General features: G+C 45.0%; 1 protein-coding gene across 2 annotated transcripts in view; it reads right to left on the reverse strand.

Moving 5' to 3' along the window:
• The window catches only part of RIMS4 (regulating synaptic membrane exocytosis 4), a 58,895-nt gene extending 36,053 nt beyond the window's left edge, over positions 1-22,842 (reverse strand). The window contains exon 1 of one of the 2 annotated variants that reach the window (XM_054081503.1): positions 22,527-22,842. In XM_054081503.1, coding sequence (XP_053937478.1) covers positions 22,527-22,623 — 97 coding nt within the window. In that variant the 5' untranslated portion in view covers positions 22,624-22,842. The remainder of the gene's footprint in view (positions 1-22,526) is intronic. The other variant, XM_009567566.2, reaches the window with a different exon arrangement.
• Between the last annotated feature and the right edge of the window lie 254 nt (positions 22,843-23,096).

The raw sequence follows: 23,096 nt of genomic DNA on the forward strand, positions 1-23,096 counted from the left end.
TCTAAATACATTTTATAGAAGGAGTAAGGACAAACAGAATGCTTTAGAGCATCTTGCTGATTTCTGTCTCTCTATTATGAGAGCAGAACAAAAGAATGGATAAAGAAGTATAGTCTTGAGAGATGGCCAATGTCAGTATTGCAGACAGTGCTACCAGTTCAGGAAGATCGAACATGCGTTGCAGCACAGCATGGATATTTATTTAGTAGTGAAAAAATCAGTTTTAACATAATTAAAAGAAAGAAATGTTTGATAGGAACGTCTTTATAAGATATGCAGGCAATGACTGACCAGCAGTAATGAAACAAGGTTAGAAAAGGACACTGTGCATTAACCTGCATCTGCACTTGCTTCCTTCTTACACCTGCAGGTGACGTTTACATTTTTATTCTCATACTTTCAGACCAGGCTGACACAAGGAGGCCTTGCGATTTCTCCAGATGGTACTGCAAGATCAGAGCAGTTGGTTTCAGATGCAGCACAATCCCCTTCCATCACTGTCTGCACTGAGCGCCCCATTTCACGCCGCTATGTACAACAGCCGTGCTCATGCGTGCGCACAGCCACCTACCCCACGGTCTCAGTATAAGAGCAGAGCTGTGCTGTCAGACTCCAGCCTTCACATGTATTCTGACATAGAAACAAATGCAAGGAGGCAAGACACAATTCTGAGAGTAAACTTCAGAGGGAGATCCTCAGTCCCAACCCGGTCACAGTCCCCAGTTAGAAATCAAAATTACGAAGGAAACTTGGGAGTGAAATAACGTCCTTTCCTCCTCCCTGCGGAGCCACAAGTTCAGGGCTCCGTTTCCCTGGCAACAAAAAAGAGCATCACAACAGCCTCCTCTCTAGCAAATGGCATATGAAAATGTGTCATTTTTTCTCTCTGTTATCTTTTATCACTAGGGAATAAACCTGAACCCAAAACTCGGCACTCAGCAAAGATGGAAATAGATACCCATTATTGCTATTTAAAATGTAAGGATCTCTGGAGCCTATAAGCTTGTCCAGAGATAGATAGTGAGTAAGGGATTTTAATTTATTAAGTAAAAAAAAAAAAAAAAAAACCCTTGCTGAAGTTCACCTTTAAAGACAAATTACAGAGCTTGATGAGTTTGGGGAAAAAAACGCAGCTCATAAATTTAAGATCTGTATTTTAGATTCTGTTAATATTCACTTTTGAAAAGCATTAGAAATGAAGATTACAAATTTAATAATGTAACACATGGGAGGAATTATCCTCCTCCCCATAAAAAAAGGCAATTTGTTCTTGCCTATAAATTAACTTTCTATTACTGCCATTAAACCAGGATAATCTGCTAAAATTAGGGTCTGCTCTGTGGCAACCCACAGCCAAGAACTCATCATGCCAACAATTTAGAAGACATGCTAATGAGATGAGAGGAGCAATGGACACTGCTTCCTGCCAAGGAGCTGGTGTCTCGTCGCTCCAGGACTTTGTGGTGCTGCTGGATGTTAACAAGGGATCAAAAAACAGCCAGACAAAATTAATGACAAAAAACATGTTAGGAGTAGAGGAAGACTCAAAGCCATGAGTCAGTGGAGGCTGGTTCAGCATCCTGAAGAAGAATCCCAATATATCTAGGCAGCTACTATTCACAAGGTTATGAGGTGGGCATTCATAGGAGATGCCAAACTCACACTGGCAGAAGCAAAGCTCCTTGGGAAGAAGACAGGCTTCTGCTTTCAGGTTTCACTATCTCCTATTTAGCTATGCACTGCACAGAGATGGTGGCAAACCCATGGTGCTGGTGATCAAGAGGTCAGGCTGATGTCTTGTCCCAGCACTCATCTCCATCAGGGTTTCCTCCACACCATCAGACTCTCTTACCATGCCCTTGACTCTCTCCAGACACCTTTGCAAACACAAAAACCTCTTACTGCTTCCACATTGCCACAACACAGAAAAATGAAATCACACTGCAGCAGTGCCCTAGTGACTTCCTAAACCGTTTCCAAGTTTTCCTCCTCTATAGCTTGTGCAATAGGTTTACTAGATGTCCAGCATGGTCTCCCTGCTCCACCCATGCCCAGCTCAGCAGAGCAGTCCCTGTCCTCCTGTAGATCATCTGCTCCTACCCCCTCACTCAGCATGCTCATGTCTAACCCTACATGTGCCTGGACCATCAGGGACAAAGGTGCAATGCCCACATGAGAACTTGCACAGCAACACCAGCATTAAACCTGTATTGAGTGGTCTCCTCACATGGGCAACTACACACAAACAGCCCTATTAAAATTGTACTGTTAGGTCTTTACTGTTCCATGTCCCACTGCTCTTCTTCCATCTCCAAGTTACTAACGGGTTATAACACATTTCAATAATAGAAACCTCCTTGCCACTTCTCAGCACTGGCACCATTCTTCCCTTTCACTGCTAACGTACCCACACATCTACACATTCATTCTGTCATTTGCCTTTTTTTTTAACCTGTTTCGCCCATACTTCATGCATCAAGCAGCCAGAATGCTTGCTCACATCTTAATTACTTCTAGAGGAAATCCGAGCAACTAGCATCAAGGAATGAGTTGATAGCACCCGCTGATCATTCTTGCCCTTCCTTTACTCATGAACCGTCCCAAGTTTTAAAACAGAACAAGACATTTTGTTTAAAACGAAACCAACTCATTCGACATTACCAATGAGCAACATTGGGTGGTGCACCCAGAGTGTGCCCTGCTCCCAAGCAAGCAGGCTGGCAGCCAGGCCAGCACAGGACCCTCAGGCACTGATGGGTGGCTTGGATGAGACGTGCCCTTTGCTCCATGACAGGTCAGTTCTTAGCCTGTCAAGTGACTCTTACTAAGTGCAGCCACTAATATTTGCTTAAAAACTTCCTATTTAGCTAACTATTCATTCAAAGAAGCTTAATGATTGGAATAATGGCAGAAAAGGAGCATGAGGGGGACTTGTGATAACCAAAGCATATCCATTTGCGAGTCTGATAGCAGCACAGAAAGCACTTTGCTGTCTCCACTGAAGCCTGGCCTCCGTCTCCCTGCTGAAGCAGTTTCTAGGTCACAACATGTGCAGATGTTTGGAGGTCTGTGCTTTGCCCTTGGCCTGATTAGGAGAAAAACCTTATGTTTTCCTTCTGCACTGACTGCACATTTCAGTCAGAGTAAGCCATTGATTTTGAAGTCGCTACTAAATTTTAGTCTTCAGGATCCATGAATGCCTAAGTGCATCCTTCTAGAACGCTGTAAGCCAGATCCTGCTTGAAATGTCCTCCTGTTGTATCCATTCTCCTTTGAAATGTCACTTTACCAAGCAGGACTCGGCTCTCCTAAATGTTACATGATTTCTCTGTTTTGTGGGGTTTCTGCTACAGATTTGTGACTTTTCTCCTTGTATTTTATTATTGTACAAAACAGTTTTCCCTTCCAACAGCCCCCTCCCTACTTTGCACAGCTGCTTAATAAATTCTAAGTGTGACATTTTGTTTTCCACAGTGAGGTATGACAGAAGCTGTAAACCATCACTGTGAGATGAACTAGAAAACACAGCAAGCCCTTCCCATCACTCAGCCACAGCTCTCCCAACAGCATCCACTACACATTGCAAGCCTCAGCCTGTACTCAACTCACCAACAAACTTCACTAAACAATCAAAATGTCATCTTTAGGAAGTATATACAAGCTTCTATATACAATACAGTTTCACAAGCCCCAAAGAGACAGTTCCTTTATTTTTGACACTTGATATGTTATTGCTACCTGACCACTTGGACACTGTTCATGCAACAGTTCCAGGATCCAAGTGCATTTAAAGCCTAGAAAGACTTTTCAGAGCACTGCATAATTTCCTCTGATGTAAACTATATAGGAGGCTACAAATTGGCACCAGTAGTCATCAACATTTTGTTTTGATCTTCCAGCAAACAAATCCTCACTCTGAAATGTTTGCAGGATGCAGAGACAAAAACCTGTAATGAATAAATACTGAAGAAGTTTGAAGTGTTTATTTTCACTAAGTAATCAATACCTTCTGGTAGTCTTCTCCCAGCTCTAATAATACCAGGGAGGACTCTAACCCTTGGCAGGTTTTCTACATTGCTCTACAAACTTTATCTAATTAAGCACCACAGTCCACATATGAAACAAAGAAAGCATGATCTTAAGTTTTTCTACAGCAAGAGAGACAGAGATACATGAGTGAGATGATGAGAAAGGCAGAGAGATGATGAGGAAGGGACACTGACGGACAAAATAATGTTAAAGTACAGGATTGCCAACTCCCAAATGTACAGCCTACCAACCACTTTGTCCCTCTGGGAACAGTGACAAGGAAATGGTGTGTCAGTCACCCAATATGTGCTCACATTTGCAATCTGTGCTCAGCGCAACCCTTGGTGTCACTTTGCTATGATAAAGCACTCGGAGAGCTGTCCAAGCTGACTCATTAATAAATCAAATTACAATAAAGCAGCTGGAAGGAGATGAATTATTGAACTCAATAACTTAGTGCTCAGAGACAAAACTAAACTCCGTCACCCTATTTAAAGCATTACAAATATAAAACAGCAGTTGCAAATCTCTTTTCTTCCATATCTCCAACCAACAAACAAACACAGAACTGTATTCAAAGATACCAATGATAAAGTGGTGTATAATATAAATCCATTTCTCATACAGTCATTTGTTTGGAATATGTTTCATGCTGATACTTTTCATATAGACAGCTTTATCTTTGAAGATCAACAGATTCTTAATACACAGTTCTAATAACCTCACTGACAAGACAAAAGTCACTGCAGACATTTTATTGAGAGCTGACTATTAACTGCAGCTTCAGACTATTTGCACTTCACACCTCTGACTCTGGGAAGAGTCCGGAGCTGTCTGAGGCCCACATCCAGCAGGAGACTGCAGGATTCCCGCCACAGTGAGCGAGGAGGGCTCAATCTGCCAACAGTCCCTTGTGCCCCTCAGGAAGGTGGGCACTGACTGCCTGCACACAGAACATCCCCCAGCCTCTCATCACTTCCAGTTAAAGGCCAAATTCTCAAAGATGTTTTGTCTCTTGACAACACAAATACTAGATTGGTGGGAATTGGCTCATGAAGCACTTTCAGAAGTTCTGGGGTCTCTTCAGGTGTTTACATACCTTTGCAAATTTGACCCTTGCTGTAAGCATACAACCCAGAAGACAGAGAACCTTTTCAACAGAGCTGCCTCTGTAAACCAGACTGGCATCTCCTCTTTTTCCATCTTCTATAACTTCTGAACTTTGAAATACGCTGGACAGAGAGGTCAGGTTTCAGAGGTTACATATTCCCAAAGACCCATGAAAACCAGCATCCATGGGGAGAAGAAAGATTGAAATTGATGTCCCCACCAAAGGGAATGCCCACTACAGTTCAGCTTCTTATCTGCCACAAGAAGCAAGAGCCAGGTGATCAGAGAGGACAGATACTCCAGCTAATGCCCAGATCACAGCCTGCACATCCAAAGACGCTGTGGGTGACCACAGCGCCCCAGTGGGTGTGCCTGGGAAGGAGAGGAGCAATTAGTTCAGCTGTGCCTGCAACAGTCTTTAAAAGGCTGGGAGGAGTGCAATTGAAATGTAGACTTCTAAAAATGAATCAAACAGTTTAGAGTTCTATATCTGCTCCCTTCCCACTTGCACATTATTCCAATTTCTGTGATTTTACGGCCATATTCACCTATTTGAAAAAGTTTCTCTCCTTCCCCCCAACAAAAGCCCCAAAGAAACTGGGAGGAATTTCTCACATGCAAATTTTCTGCAGAGAAACAGAAGTGGAGCTTAAGAAACTTCTAACAATTGCATACCATTACTTATGTCCAACTCCTTCCTCAAAAAATAAACAGTAACAGGAAAAATGTTACTTTTGACAGTGATGAGATTTGTTTAAAAAACAAACCAAGCCAGAGAAACTGCTTCCTCCAATGTTGGCTGTCCCCTCTGCAAGGGATGGAGAGTAGACTTCCTCCATAGCTCCCTGCCCTCTGGGAAGCGCACACACCACAAATCAAAGGTTACAGATCAATTTCGCTGAGACTCCATATCACAAATGTTCTTCACAACAGCCAAAACAACGCACTCAGTTGCTTTCAAAATCTCCCTATCCAGCTCTGCTTCAATTCTCCCAGTCAAAAAATAGTGTCAACTGCAAATCTTTGGTCAAAGCACCTCTGTATTAGGGTTGCACTTTCACTTCCTTTGGCTATTATCAGTTTGAGAGAAATCTCAAACTTAAAAACACGTTAATACACAATTTTGTTTCCTCTAAGACACAAGAGAGCAGATCTGAGAATGGCTGTAGGCTCAGACTGGAGGCAGAATCTGGCCAGGAGCAATGCAAATACTGATCCTAAACCAACAGACACACAGATACCACAGAAAAAAAAGAAAACTCAGAGTAAGCACTGTGGAAGCTGCACCTTCTTCAGATTCCTTTTGCATACACAAACCAGTTCTGCAGCACTAAGGAAAACAGTTCCAGTACAGATATTATTTCCTTTAACACGAAAGAGCCACCAATCGCCTATGTGACTCCAGATAGTTTCCATACCCTCACCCATACCAAGGTGCAGAAGAGGAATAAATTCTCTCACAGCATTTCCTTTTTGATATTCTGATGATTACTATTAACACTGAAGATAGAAGATGAACCTTGTGTCATCAAGTCAACCAGGAAACCATTTCAGGGGATGTTTAGCTTGACCTAAGCCAAGTCTAAGAAACGCAGAGCCAGCAGCGCAGAGCCAGCAGACATGTCAATATAAATCACTTCTGGAGTCTTTTGAACAAGCTGTTTTCTATTACTTTGGGGCAGCCATTTCAGAGTCACAATATTTAGTCTACCTTTTACTTCTACAGTCATTAATCATGCACCATTTAACTACTGGTTTGTCATTTACTCTCCTAATCCTTTTCAAATCTTTCTGCTTTATTTTCACATCTTTTTCAATCCCATTCTATGTGTCTTGCTAATTATACTCCTTCACTGTCATGCGCTGCATCGTCGAGCTGGTGGTGGTTTGATCACTTGCTGCGTTATACACCCCATAAATCATTTGTTATTGTGATATTCAAAATATAACCAGTGTGACTGGAAGGTGATCAACTGTACTGAATTACCTGGACAGCTGCTTATAACTCCAGGGCAGTAAGGGTGAAGGACCGTTTGGTGGTGTACCTGAAAAGAAGGTTTCTATACTTGTAAAAAAGAACAATGAGAAAGGGGGAAAAAACGCCTAGGATTTCCACCTTCTCAAAATAAGGATTTTTGCTCCTTTGCCAGACAACACTATTTTCAAAGGACTGTTATTTTCAATCTTGCTGCATCCTGAGCCAGCCATTCCTGCCGGTCTCGGAAGGCTCTTCATCAACACATGAGGCCAGTCTAAGAGGTGCAGGTCAGCAAGAACAAAGTCACATGACTGACACCAAAAATGGGTGATAGATGAATGAAACAGAGCAGATATCACCTGAAAACTTAAACACAACTGAGTTAGTTGTGGCCAAAAAGAAGAGATGCATATAAGAGAAAAAAGGAACTGAGGGAAGCAGATGACTGACTGCTGTAAGGAGCAATGAACTAGCTTTCAGAGGTAAGCAGAGCACTGGAAATCGCTGTCCAAATGTACACACCCACAAACTCACTCCCAACGACAAGTCTGACTGCACAACTGAACATAAAGCCAACACCATTCCTGAATGCTTCCTCTCTTGAATCTCAGTTTTCATTTCACTTCTACAATGTCCTGACCCATCATGCTGGTGATGCAAAACTCTAAACCACACATATGTAATACAGAGATGATTTTACCAAGAGCCTGGAATAGTAACTGACTCATTCACCCTGGAGGACAGATAACAGGCTGGTGAGGACCATCATCAGCTACCAATTCAGTATCTTCAAATAAGATGGTAGGAAGAAATGAACACTTCCATCTCCTCTGTGCCAGTCTCCTTGGAGATGGCCAGCAGTCCACACTGAGGAAAGCGTGCAAAGCTCAAAGGGGAACTGAAGTCAACGCACGTAGTACAGCTTGGAGAGTATCATTATTACAACAGTTGCTGCTGAAGTATTCAACTAAAACAAGCGAAGGACCAAACACCTCCAAAACCAGCTTCAGCCCTATGAAGGAATTGGTTGGAGAACCTCCACTTGCCAAGAAAAACACTGTGGACGCAGTAACTCCAAAGTACATTCACATCATGTAATCCCATTGGATCAGCAGCTTCCAATTAATTTTGAGTGTGATCAGTCCTCAAACACCTTTTGCTATCAGCGAGACCTACTGAAAGTGATGAAGAGGAATTATTACGCATAACACCCGCAAGAACTTGCTGGAAACACATTTGGCAGCACATGGAGGTTCCTTTATGGCACAATCTGTTTTTATATCCACCTAATATTTTCAAGTTTTCAACCCATTGTCACTGTGTTTGTAGAGGCTGTTAATGAATCTCATTGCTAAAGCAGTTACCATTCTGTAGCTATTAATACAACGTGACATCAGTTATGCCAGCTTCCGAGTGAATCACAGTTGCAAACTTGTAGGTGTTCGATAGCTGGTTGTGAAGTCGAAATAGAACACTGTTAAATATAATCCAAGTCAGTCCTAGTTTTGCAGCTCTTTTCCCTTCTCTGCACTGCAGACTCAGTGGACTGAACACCTGCAGGTCTGAAGACATAAGCACAGGAATATCAATGGGAAAAACAGGGCAATTATTAGACCACTTAGATCAGCAAGTTTTAAAATGTTCACTTTTGACTGCAATTACCTCTCAAAACTGATGACTATAAGAGCTTAAGAGAGCAGGTCACTAAATCTTTTACAATGTCTAAACCTTGTAAGATGTACTTATACCAAGATGTTAAAGCATTCCTCACCCCCCCCTACAAACTGAAATAAAAGGCGGAGAATCTTTCCTGACATGGTAGTTTAGCATTAGATCAAGCAAAACCCAGTTTCCAAAGCATTTACTGAGTATCAGAGGCCAAATGTTGCTTGAACCTGCATTACTGACACTCACAGAACACTTTTGCATAGGAAAACCCATGCGTAAAAGCAGATTCTTAACAAAACTGACAGAAAACTCAGAAACCATTAATGAAGTTTTTGATCAGTGAAATGTTTTCAGGTCAACATGTTGTCATGCCTTCAGGATTCACTTCCTCCCTAAACATTGTTCACGCAGGTAACAAGCTGACCTTCAGAAACCCAGTCCTAGGGCTCTAGGGGAAAGGTGTGTAAGGAAACCAACAGTCTAGATTTCAGAAAATTAAAATTATGGCCTGAAATAAGACTTCCTGATTTTCATAATCTGTCCTACAAGCTTGCCGTCTCTCTGGAGCAGATGGCTGCAGCAAACAGACTGGAAGAACAGAGTCAAATTCAACAACTAAAATGGACTGCGGATAATTTCCCTGGTATTATTCCTAGAGCAGCAAGCCAAATTTCACCTCAATCAACCACGCAATATTTCATAGAGCTCTCTAGAAGGTACAGCCAGGCAGTACTGAGACAAAAATAGAACAATATTGAAATAGAGCCGACGTGATGCCAGGTTTAGAGGTACTTGGCTTGGGTTTTGGGGAAAATGGAGTTTAGGAGGTAGCGGCTGTCTCCTGTCCAGGAGCAGTCAGAGTGTTTCTGCAGACACAGAGCAGACAGGTCACAGGAACAGATTACTAGAGAAGCTACGAATTAGTGGAAACAGATGAAAAACAAGTTTATGGAATTTATAGAAAGATAACTCGGGCCCCTGGCATGGCTTAAAGCAGAGCCCTGGGCAAAATGGGAGAGCTGGGAATTATTGTTGTGAAACAGTCCAGAAGTCAGCCCTGAGGAACAGATATGATCAAAAGTCAGTGTCTGCTCCTTCCCCCATTATCAGCCTGTTCTTTCTCAAGTCTCCGACTTATTCTCTCAGTCCCATCAAGGGAAATACTTTAGAGCAGACGTTAAAATCACAAGCCAGAGTTTTATCATACATGACCCTTTACAGCACCGTTGTGTACGATACAGCCTTGCTGTGCACCCACATACCTAGTTTGCACATCCACAGCTTATGCATTTTGGGCAGGCAAATTGTTAGTTGGTTACAGTCAACTTTCGGAACCTACACATGCACACTAACTAATCCAAGATTTCTCTACTGCTCTTACAAAGTACCAATCAGAAGCAACAAACGTGCCATGGAGAAAGGGTCATGGGCTGTCATACATAAAACATCTTTACCTTTATTATTTCTTACCAAAGCTCTAGCTTACCAATAAAACAGAGAACAGCTTTCTCTATGTCAAGAGAAGTGAGCCAATAAACATGTGTTGCCTACACAGTGGAAAAAAACCCCATGATGCTAATTTGGGAAAACAGCACCTAGTGGAAATACAGAAATACAGGAAGAAAAAGGAGAAAAACACACAACAGGAATACTGAGACTCACAGCAGGACAACATAGCTGCAGTGTAAAACACTGAAATATTTACATGCCAAAACCACTGATCCAGACACAAATAAAACCAGGAGATAGTCACAGGCGAGACCCTACCCAAAGACCTCGGCCAATCCCACGGTCAGCAGTGTCCAGAGCAGTTGATGACTGCTGCCAAGGAAGAAGATGGAGAAACCGCTGTTGGGCTATAGCTGGGAACCAGCACTAAGCATTCTCCAGACTGAAAGGATCAGACCAGGAACAAGACTGCAGTGTCTTCATGAATTGAGCAGAGCTGCCTGACAAAAGACTGTGAGATAGGAGTGCGGTTGCCTCTGATGCCACGTATGGAACTGCCATTGCAGCGAGCTGTCTGGTCAGAGAGGTAAAGCTGCATTTCACCCATGAGAGCTTTTCTCCTCCAGCTGCCAAAATAATCCACAAAATGGTGTAATATTCAAGCTGCTTTGTCTGTCAGGCCCCACACCGCAGCCATTTACCCCATCTCCTGGTCTCACAAACATCCCTGCAGCATGGGTCTCTCTAAGCAATAGATACAGAATTCAGAGTGATACTGATGGGATAAGATAGGTCACCCTCCCAACCACAGAAAAATAGAATGGCTTTGGTCAGAAGGGACACAATGGTTGAAAAAGCGCTCTGTGCAAAATATTCTATCAGACTTCTTTGGTCCAAAAAACAAAAGGCTGCAAAAGCCCCTCACAATTAGCACCACAGAAAGCAAAACCAGCTGCTTTCAAAATTACTTATGTGAGAGTTGCTATGCTAAAAGCAACCTAATACTTGCCTTCCTTAAGACACCTCTAAGAGCAGAGAGAGCAGCTCTTCCACCTTCAGCCCCATAACTGAGAGCAGTCACTGAAAAAATCTGTAGGATCAGTAGCATGGCATTCCTAAAGGCCCCAGATGGAGGAAGAAAGTGCAACAACAGCATGCACTGACACTGCAGAACAAGAGCAGGTGTCATGGGATGCTAACGTTACCATGGAAATGTCCTCATACCACATAACATTTTGACACTGTCTGTTTTCTGAGAAGCAGCAACGACATGGCAGCCTGCAAAGCCTGCATGAAATGGCTGTTAGAGCTTTGCCATGGTTACTACTGCAGCCAGCAGCCAATTCAAACTGTCTGGATATTGGATTTTGACCAATCTGGCAGCTCCACTTTCTAAAGTGCACGAGGAAGCTTTTACCAGACACAGTTCCATAAATCACCCTGATTTAATACGCACTGTCTGCCAGGCTGAGCACTGGCCTGCATGCCTTCTTTCAGCATTGCTTTCTCTGCTTTCCAGACCAGCGGCTTCAATGTTCCTTCATCCACTTACTAGAACCGTAGAAGCCAAGGGAGAGCCTGCTCCTCTGCTCCAGCTGGCTGTGCACAACCAGAGGGGCAGGGTCTCAGCTCCACGCTTGCAGGGCTGCAGGGTGATTTTCTGAACCGCTGAAGGCAAATACAGCATGAAACCCCATTCACATCCAACAAATACTAGAGACCAAAACTCCCAGACATTTTTGAAAATACACAACTTTGCATATTTTATACTTAAAACAAGCACAGACTCTTGTTGTCAAAACAATTTTCATTGCAGAAAGGTTGTATTTATCTCAAGGCACATCAAGTTACGGTACCTACCTTTTGCTGTCTACTTATATCGAAACAAAAATCCCACATCCGGAGGGGATGCAGCTGTGGGCTCTGTGATTCAAAAGGTACAGGGATCAATCCACACAAAAATGTGTGGTTTGTTTGTTTTTTTTTACACAAAGATACCAAAATCAACGTCAATCGAATAAGAACAGTAACAATGAGCTGCAACAGCAATTCTGTCTGGGTTTTCGGGGGAGAAGGAAGCAGTAGAATACACCAAGCCTCAGAAGTCAGTCTGGACCACAATCTACCTTTATCGTAAGTTGATTTAAAACTACGATGAGGGGTGATGGTTTTAAGCTGAAAGAGGGGAGATTTAGATTAGATATTAGGAAGAATTTTTTTACAGTGAATGTGGTGAGGCCCTGGCCCAGGTTGCTCAGAGAAGTCATGGCTGCCCCATCCCTGGAGGTGTTCAAGGCCAGGTTGGATGGAGCTTGGAGCAACCTGATCCAGTGGGAGGTGTCCCTGCCTATGGCAGGGGGTTGGAAATGCATGATCTTTAGGATCCCTTCTGATCCAAATCATTCTATGATACTATAAATATGGAAGTGCTCTGGCTTTAGCCAGAGGGATGGCAGCATGTGCTGAACAGCAGAGAGAAAGCAGGCTACTGGAGAGGATTTGTCATGATATCATCATCCAGAAACAAACAGGCTACAACAGCTGGAAGTCTAACAGGCATCAGAAAGAGGAAAAGCCTTCTCATTTATCTTCCTGATGATATGATTAAAACCCAAATATGGATATAAAACGGTGGCCTTAAAATCTTAAATCACACATTCCTAATTTTTCACTAGCGTTGTGATGTTACGCATCAAGTACAAGAAAAGAAAGGTAAATAGTAAAAATAAAAGGAAAAAAAAAGGAAAAAAACGCCCACTCACACAATCCTTCTGGGATGCCAAGAAGTGCTAAACAGGGAGTCGAATTTCCAACAAAAAAAAAAATCTTAACTTTCTTAGACATCTTGGCTGCAACACAATTAACATGTTTTCCAACCATGTGGTAGGACACGTTCTCTGCTAACTGTAAATACACATACTGCTGGTGGGCAGCTGGCACAAGTCCCACACCGCTGGGAAGCTGTCACCACTGGGAAGATATCAGTCTGGTCCACAGTGCCCATGGAGCCGAGGGAGGGGCAGGCTGTGCTCACAAACTCCTCTCCACGGGTGATGCTGCTGTTTCCTCACCATGCCGGGTCATCCCGCTGGTCAGATCCCACCAACAGCTGAGCTGCTGCACTGAAGAGGATGGTCAGCTCCAGAGAGGGACACAACCACCAGCGCCACGAGGAGGGAGACTTTAGCCTCTTAAATCTGATCCATCACTGATGCAAAAAAAAGTGTGGTAACCGTGATTATCTCCATTCCAGCTATTAATTACAAATGATACCTCAACAGTCCCTTGAATGCAGCATTGCAAGATGGGGAAACAAGACGGTGCCTGAAAACAAGCCACCCCAGATAAACTGAAAGTAAAGATTTTCAAGGATGCTGCACTTCACCCATGCAAGCTTTCCTCCTCCAGCTGCCAAAATAATCCATAAAACGGTGCAGTATTCAAGCTGCTTTGTCTGCCGGGCCCCACATCACAGCCACTTACCCCACCTCCCAGTCCCACAAACATCCCCACAGCACAGGTCTCTCTAAGCAATAGATTCAGAATTCAGAGCGATACTGACAGGATAAAACAGCTCACCTCTCCCAACCACAGAAACATAGAATGGCTTGGGTCAGAAGGGACACAATGCTTAGAAAAGCGCTCTATGCAAAATAGTCTATCAGACTTCTTTGGTCAAAAAAACCAAAAGGCTGCAAAAGGATGGAGAGGGATGCCAGACAGTGATGGTCATGGGTATGGCCGTCTCCTGGCTTGGAATTATCGACACTGGGAGAACAGTTTTGTGAAGAGTTGCTCTAAAGACAGCAGTGATCCAATGTTTCCCATGTTGTTGGGAGCAAGACAATAGTAAACTGCTTAATTTAAGCAAAGTTTTAGGGTAAATTGTCTTTCAAATACTAAAATTCAACAGGAAGAGGTTAGTTAGCTGGGAAGTGGACACAAGTGAGTCCTCAGGACACCTCCTACCTTTGCATTTCTAAGAATAAGGATATGCATCATTAGCACAAGTTCTTCTTCTTCTTGAAGCAGTTTTGAGAAAAATATGACATTTACCTCTGTACACACTGTTCTCTCCAAACTGTTGAGCACTCAGACATTTTAGCCTGGTTTCTGCAAAGCCATTCAAGTTCTTTGTGTATTGGACAAAAATGTGTAACACGCCAGTGGCAAGAGGCTGAAACATTATCTGCCACAGGGATTTAACTGTGGCTGGATCTGGTTAAAAGATAGGCCTGCTGAGCTTTGCTTTATTCCTACATGAAGTTCGGCTGTAGCGGGGCCTCCCAGCCTTTACATGTGGGCTATTTTCCAAAAGCAAAGCCGAATATTTAACCTAAATGTGGATCCCAAGGCATGCAGAGTTTGACAGCGGAAGTGGAGCATGTCTGGTTTGTGCATGCCATCAGCAGTTGACTTAAGCAATGGCACCTACCAAAGCATCACTTGTGTTGATATGTGTTCCTATATGCTCTAGCATGGTTTTCACACCCTCTCCCAGAAAATAAAACCAAGCCTCAGAGAAACATCACTTGGATAGCTGGATATTCAAATTGCACTGAACAGTTCTGCAGAAGACCAGGAATCTTTTTTCAAAGGCACTAATGGTGCAGATGTCCGAGGGGAAGAGAGGAGAAGATGGCAGGGCTGAGAAACCCATGCAAGCTGGGTCTCACTGCCCCACTAAAACACATCAGCAACTTGCAGACCATTTCTTAAATTAAAATGTTCACATTTCTAATCTAACTGAAGGCACTCAGATATGAGCTTCAGAAAATAACCACCCAGATAAATTATTCCTCAAAACAATTATTCCAATCAAACTTAATTCTTCCCTACACAGACCAGATCCATAGATTCTGTCAAACTGAAATGTTGATGCAAAGTAGACACAGCATTTCACAACTTGCCCTTGTAGGAATCTAACAGAGTAAAGAATTTTTTTTTAAGCCTGGAGAAGAGGGTGCTTTTGAATTAATAAATGTTGCATTAAAATTAACTTCACATGAAATAGAAGCAGTAGGGAAACAATTTCTCCTAGATAGAAAGGTTTCCAGGGACAGACTCTTCTATTTCTTTACTGAAAGACTGGTGAAGAACTGGAAGAGGCTGCCCAGGAAAGTGGTGGAGTCGCCAGTCTCTAAAGGTGTTCAAAAACCACGTAGACATGGCACTTCAGGACATGATTTAGTAGGCACAGTGATGTTGGGCTGATGATTGGACTGGATGATCTTAGAGGTCTTTTACAACCTTAATGAAAGGGATCTCCCTCCCCTGTGGCTGGCAAGGGTCACATAACTAGCCCTCTATAACCCCTGCACAGCTGGACTATAACACCATCCTCTGAACACCTGTAACATACGTCAGGCCAGATGCAGTCACCTTCAAGAGAAGGAGAGAAAGTGCTTTCCCATCATGTCAAGCGTGTGCCACAATAGGCAGTGCTAAGGGGACAGCACTGTGCCACCATCAGGAGACCCATAACCTTATCCATGCATTCTTTCCCCTGTAAGTCTAGATGACCACAAAAGAACTGTCTACACAAGACATTGTGCCACAGTGCTTGAGAGCTCAGGGTTAGCCGGCACCTCTCTCCTCCCTCACCCTGCATAATTTAAAACAGTTCCTCAGCCCATGTCCAGCCTGAGGCACAGGTGGATACTCCAGGTAAGTGCATGCTGGGTGACTCTGTGCCCAGTGGGAGATAGGAGCACATGGCAGCTGGTGCCCTAGGAGGGCTGCCCACCTCACTGAGCGTTGACCGATACCACGTCAGCCTTTCCTGCATCCTGCCATCTGTCCAACCTTACCACCTGCCAGGGTTTGTAAGCTCTTTGGGACAGAGGCTGCCATTTCGCTTTGCATTTCAGGCACAGCATGAACTTGGCTGAGGATCACAGCTCTCACATGTGGCCGTGACACCGGGACCAATGCAAAGAACGAGGTTTCCAAACACTTGTTACTCGGATGCTGACTCATTCACAGGGCTCTTGCTCGGCTCTGGACTCACATGGCCACAGCAGAAGACAGAACTCATCCTCTGTAATTTCAGACTACCAATCATGTATGCAGGCAACGGATTCAGAGAGCAGACAAGCTGCCTTTGTTGCACAGTGGACATAAGGAACAGCACAGCTTGTTCATCCCTGCACCGACTGGGCACATCCGCTGTGTAAAGGTCAGTCATTGCATTCATGATCTGGATTAACTCACGACCAGGTTTGAGATCACCAGCCTCTGCAGGTATTATCCACAGCATCTTCTTCCAGGTTACCGGTCCATTTCATACGCTTTCCTCTGATGAAAGACTGATTTGACAGCAGCCCTTCTAAAACTGGTCTCAATTTTAATCCATTTATAAAACAAACATCTGCTTACACAGAGCTAGAATGCGCTCAGCAGGGAGAGCGGCATTTCTCACAATGTCTTAGATAACCTATGGCCAAGAATACACCCTTTACAGTACAAGAAGGAGGAAAAGACATAGCTTTTGCCACCTCCTTCACCAGCCAAGAGCATTGGCTAGGTGCACAGCAGGCATCAGGCCACATGCAAACTCTCTATGTCCTTGTATATTCCAAGACTGATTCAGATTTTTCTTGCAGCATCCCTGGGGTCACCAGACAAGCCCTAGAGCCTGTGTCCTTGCAGGGTTACAGGAATGAACTATCATTTAATTTCTAAAATAATAATAAGAAAAAGAGCTACCATTCCAGCTGTACAAATACTCTCCCTTGTCCTATCTATTTGCAAACACGATCACCTGCCTAACAAACAACTAACAGAAGCGGTCAGAGGCTTACAACATTCCAAAGGTAACTCTGGACAAAGCAAAAACAGACTCAACACCAAAAAGACAGAACACACTTGATACATATGCATTTAAAAAATACATAAATGGACTAGTCAAGACTTGAATCCTTATTTTCAAAAATCCCATGTATGCCAATACGATACAGTGCTGCAATTGAGAAGTATCCATAGCAACCTTAAAACACACCTAGGGGCTCTCTCTATTTAATAACGTTATAACACTTTAAGCATTGAACTTCTCTGTAACTTTAATCACTAAAATTACAGAGAAGTTCAATAGATAAAACCCAGACAAAAGAGTATTCCAAACTAAACTACACATTTGCAGTATGTTCTTCCATTCCAACATTTTAAATGTTTTTATCAACCCATTAAATTAGTATTTCACATAGCTTCCCTCCAAAGCAACTGATGGTAACACAGTGCATCTGCCAGTACTTGATAGCATGTGAAAGCAGCAGCCTAGGCTGAACTTTATCTCCAATTCAACTTTTCTCTGAACGAGCAGCTGACACGAAGAAGGCTTACTGTCAGTATCTAGGAGACGTTTCGACTCTGGAAACCATTTTCTCTCTGCCTGACAGTCGGTTCCAGCTGGCTGAGACATGATTTGATTCTGCCGTCTTGTAGCCAGAGGTCTGCCAAGATAGATAGAGGTCCCGACTCTTACCCATCCCTCGCAGCTATTCTGCACCCTCCTCTGCTTCCTGATCAAAGCCTCCCTGCTCTCCACACATGCATGGGTACAAGATCCCTATGAGAAACACTACTTTCCCCTTGTGCACATGGTCAAGTTGTATTTGGAGTTTCAGGGTAGCTGCCTTTGCAGTACGGCCCATGACAACAGTCTCCTAAACATCCAAATCTACACCCCTGTCAGGGCACACCTTAGAAGCCTTCTGCCAGTGCAAGCGAGTGCCCTTCCTGAGGAAACCAGGACATGCAACACAAAAGGGAAAGGAGCTGCTGCATCGCCACATCTCACCCACTTAAGCCACACGCACCCGGGTCTGAGAAGTGTTTTGGATCCTGCAGTTTAGGCACAGTGGCTTTAGGAAACCTCATCCTCTTCAGTGACTTTGGGTATTTCCCCACCTTTGTTTCTTTTGGCAGAGTCCTCGTCCCCTGTAGTACTTCTCTGGAAGCTTTCACCTCTTCAAAGCCAAGAGCTACTTCTGTCTTCTTGACTCCCAGCAGTTCCACCACTGTCACACTGACAGTCCCTGTTACTGCAACCACCTCCACTTTCCTGCCTGGAGCTCTCTAGGTTAGGCGCATGCAGTTCCAAGTTGCTGTTGCTCTCTACCAAAATCTCACTTTCTGTTTGCTTTTCCAGATTTTCCAAACTCTGTGCTCTGCACATGGAGCAAGCTGGTTCTCCTCCAAGGCAGCAAACATTAACCATCACCATTAACCTTGAAGATGTGACTCATCCGGGACTGGGCAAGGCTGTGCTAAGGCTGCTCTCAGGGGTGGATTTCATACACCTCCAGTCCACAACTGTGAACTGTACCTAGGACTCACAAGCTGCCTACCAAGCAAGTTCCCTCAGTCACTGTGAATCCTCATCACCCCATTTTTAACCCCTATCCACTTATCACTACTCGGCAGTTTGGTCCCTTCCGACATGTGGCCACATGAAAACCAGCTGATTCCAGCCAAGACCAAACATATGGCAGATGGTCCAGACAGTCAAGACTTCTGTTCACAGTGTTAGAAATAAGCGCTGATTTAAGGCTTGCAGTTCTAGAAACGTGCCCATAAAGAGTGCGTGAATTATTCTTACCTCTTTTAAGTCTACTACTCCATAACTGAAAGAATATGAGAGCTCAGGATAAGCATTTCCATAAGTTAAACCAACAATTATGATGATAGTAACTGCAGTTCCAAAATCCTTAACTGCATTGACATTGCTGAGGACCTCAATGGCACAAGAATAGCGGCACTGGGACACCAGGAAGGACAGCAACATCATCATGCCAAGATGAAAAGAGTTATTAACCTAGAGTCCTTACACTATTGAGTGCAGACAGTAATTTCTGTCATTCCAAAGCCCTTCTGCAGCTTGCCGGTGAACAGAGCTCAGTGTTTGCTCAGAGCATCCTCTGTGTATGCGCAGCTGAGGGATGAAAAGGGTATTAAAACACAAGACTGTCAAGTCCACACATGCTTCTTTGGAGAGATAGGCATGTGGCCCTGTTTGCCAGAGGACACATCTGAAGCTCAATCACCCTCTCTGCCAGATGATGAACTCAAGCATTCAGAAAAGATGCAGTTTCTTGCTTCAAGTCCCATCGCTGTCCTGCCTACGCTGGCCTCCTGCTTCTGCACACCAAGATGTAAGTGGGTACCATCTGCATCTGCTTCATTGCCGAGAACTCAGGCTAGACTACCCCAGCAAGGCAGGGAGAAAAGCTGTGGAAGGTGAGAAGAGTCTTCTCTCCTAATGTCCTGAAAGTGGACAGTAAAGAAGAACAAAAGGGCCACGCCAGAAAAGGAAATAGTCCGTAAGTAAAAGCATTTTTCGAAAGCAGAGTTGTTTTCCAAGACAAAGTGGGAAATACTGCAACCCAGAGGTATCATTATCACTAGCATCGGCCAGTCACGGCAAGCTATGTTTCCACATCACCAGGCCCTCAGCATAGGCACACCTGCACATTTCCTTTTACATTCCTTTAATCTGACTCACCCATAGTAACTCTCATGAAATACCTAAGGAATTTGCTCTGGTTTGTAGATTTGAGCTCTCATTAGACTGCTTTCTCCTTTCAGAGGAAAACATCAAGTGCCCTTGAAGCTTGGTCATTTATCAGCTCCTCTCCTTTCTCTGTAGAATGACTGTTCTCTTAAAGCTGTGGTTCTCAGCTTCAGACAAAATAGATGATGTGTCTGTTTGAAATAGGATTGTTTACTTTGTCAATGCTCCTGGGATCAATTTTTCTTTTTCTTTTCCCCTGCCATCTCCTACAGAGAACACCTTGCCAAGCGCAGGATTCATCTCCTCGAATGAGCCATCAATATCTTTCTTTTTTTTTTTTTTTGACAGAAATCACCCAGCAATCCAAACCAATCCAAATCTCTCTCAATTTCCGAAGCATGCATGGATATGAATAACATGGAATCTCGTCTGGCACTATTTCAGCTCTTCTTTTGTCATTTTGTTTCACGACATTTATTTTCTTGAGAAAATTATATGCTCATTTTAACACAAAAAAATACAAAGCAGCACACGTTCTTTCTTGCCATTTGCTCATACGTGTCTGGATTCACGCTCACAGGCAAAAATATAGGAGCAGCACTGCAGTGTCCTACTGTGTTGAATGCCACCTCAAGCAGCTCTGCTAATGAGACTAACTTGGGCAGGCTGGAGAATGCTGCTGGAGAATGAGCTCATAATTGTACCTTTATTTAATTCAGAGACAAGTAGTTGTGCTGTATTAAGAGCAGCCTATTAACATCCATGCATGAGCATTCACTAACTGTGAATAAACACAATTCAGCGTAAAACCATTTTTCTAAGCACTGGAGGAGGAAGCATTCACTGAAACCCTGCTCAGAGCAAGAGGGGCTGGACACCGGGGAACAAAACCCCATTCAGTGTGTTGTGCCCGGGTCTCATACTCGAGCATGGCTTGCCATCCATCATTTCGGAAGCAACAGCGCTGAGACTTCCCAAGGCTCCCAATACAGTCTTGTAAGCTGCCCAGCATCTGAACCAAATACAAAGTACAAATAAAACATCAGCAAAATCTTGAGAACAAGATTTTAATAAATGCATCTGCTGGAGGATGCAATTTTCTGCCTGACACCCCTGCACAATGCTGATGACAACCCTGGGTTAATCACACAGATGATGAATTTATTCTTACATCAATCCCCTTAAAAACAACAACGTTACAGGTGTGGCAGCGAGTGGGCTGATCTGCCCATGCATTCCTGCTGGCATCTGCACATCCTGGGATGAGCCACTAGACAAAGGAGCATGCCGGCATTTTGAGGGATGCAACTATGACAGCCAGTGTTCAAATACATCTCAGTTACCAACTTTCATTATTTGCTGCTCAGGAGATTCACTTACAGGTTCAACCTCTGGTATAGGGTGTACAGTGAAAAACACCCTTCATCTACGCATGAGCCTCCAGGAACAAAGTGCTCACACACCGCTCTCCATGCGCTCCCTCATACATTCTCCCTACTCACACAGCTGCTGTGCTGCCCTCTACTCCCAGCACCTTCTCCAGCACCAGGTATCCTTCCTTTCCCGTTCAAATGAATTTCTTTCCTACTTTTCCTTACCAATATCCCTCTTTTTGCAGCTTGGTCTTATTTTACGACCACCAACAACTCTTTGAGGCCACAAAAGTCATTATGAAGCAGGCAAAAATGACTGCATCCACCCTGAAAGGCTTTTGTATATGCTTGTGATCTACTTTGCCTTTATTTAAATGGAATTACAGTGCTCTCTGAAAGCGGCATGGTGTATTGTGCTAACGACCTGTCAGAACAATTAGCCTGAGAGTTCATCATGAACAAATCAGTGGCAGATTGGACACAACATCCAGCAGAACACATGCCTTCTCATGAGCGCTGCCGTCACCACCCCACACAGCGCGACACAAGAGGAGGACTGAGGCATCAGCCACTCCAATTGCAAACACCCCAGGTTTGCTATTGATTAGAAGAAGGACTGTGTTTCATCACCGTGAATAAATCCTCCCGTTTAATCTCCACAGGCACACACTTCTCTGCACAAAACCTTCAGCACCTCAGCCCTGGGCACTGTACCAGTGGGGAGGACGGGGACCCCTTGGACCCCAAGCCCAGGAGGTGGGAGGGGGACCTCTTACACCCCAAATCCCGAAGGGAGGGGGGGAACACACCCCTTACACCCCAAATCTGGGGCAGAGGTGGGGGAACCCTTACACTCCAAACTCTGGAAGTCGAGGTCCAGCACTTACACCCCGAACACGGGCAAATGGGGACCCCTGACACCCCAACCCTGAGTGGCAATGGGGAACCCTTTACACCTCAAACCTGAGGAGGGGGGCACCCCTTTACACCTCAACCCTGGGCAGCAATGAGGGATCCCTGACACACCAAACCCACAGCAGAGAAGGACCTCTCACACCCCAACCCAAGGCGGCAAAGGGGGTCCCCTTACACCCCAAACCTAGGGCAGAAAAGGACACCTTACACCCCAACTCTGGGCAGTAAACAGGGACCCCTTACACCCCAAATCCAGGGCAGAGAAGGACCTCCATCTCACACCCCAAATCCGAGGCAGAGAAGGACATCTCACACCCCAACCCTGCGGAGGGGGGCACCCCTTTACACCCCAAGCCCAGGTGGGCTCAGGGGAGTACCCACACACCTCGGGCTCCCCATCCTGCTTTGGGGCGCGCACCCCAGCTCCACCACGACCGACACCCTTGCAGCCTGGCCCCCCAAAACACGCACAAACACTCCCTTCTCCCCGTACCCGCATCCTCCTCGTCGAAGCTGTTCATGCAGGGGAAGTAGATGGCGAGCGCCTCGAAGGATGCGGAGAGGCTGAGGCGGCTCTGCGAGCGCTCCATGAAGAGCCCGGCTCCGGGGGCGGCTCCGGGGGTCTCGCCCGCCGCCGCCGCGGGCGGCTTGGCCAGCTTGGCCGCCCCATTCTTCACTCGGAGCACGGCCCGCGGCGTCTTGGCTGCGGCGGGGGCCGCGGGGAAGCGGCGGGGCCAGGCGGGAGCGGAGCGCGGTGCCGAGCGCAGGCACCTGCAGCCACTCTGGGCACCGCCCCACCCCGCAGCACCGAGCGAAGCACCGCCCGGGGGCGGGACCGCGGGGGAAGGGGGGTGGGCGGGCTGCTGCCCCCGCAGGACCCACGGGGGGATGCGGGGGACCGGGATCGGGGAGACAAGGATGCTCTCCCCGCGGGACCCGGGACGGGATGGGGGTAACCGGCATGCTCTCTCCGCGGGCACCGGGGTGGAACGGGAGGGACCGGAGCTGTAGGGAAAACTATAGCTAAAACTACCATACCCTGCGTGCTGCAGAACAACAGCCT

The sequence above is a fragment of the Cuculus canorus genome, chromosome 16 (assembly GCF_017976375.1).
Source record: "Cuculus canorus isolate bCucCan1 chromosome 16, bCucCan1.pri, whole genome shotgun sequence".
Taxonomy (NCBI): domain Eukaryota; kingdom Metazoa; phylum Chordata; class Aves; order Cuculiformes; family Cuculidae; genus Cuculus; species Cuculus canorus.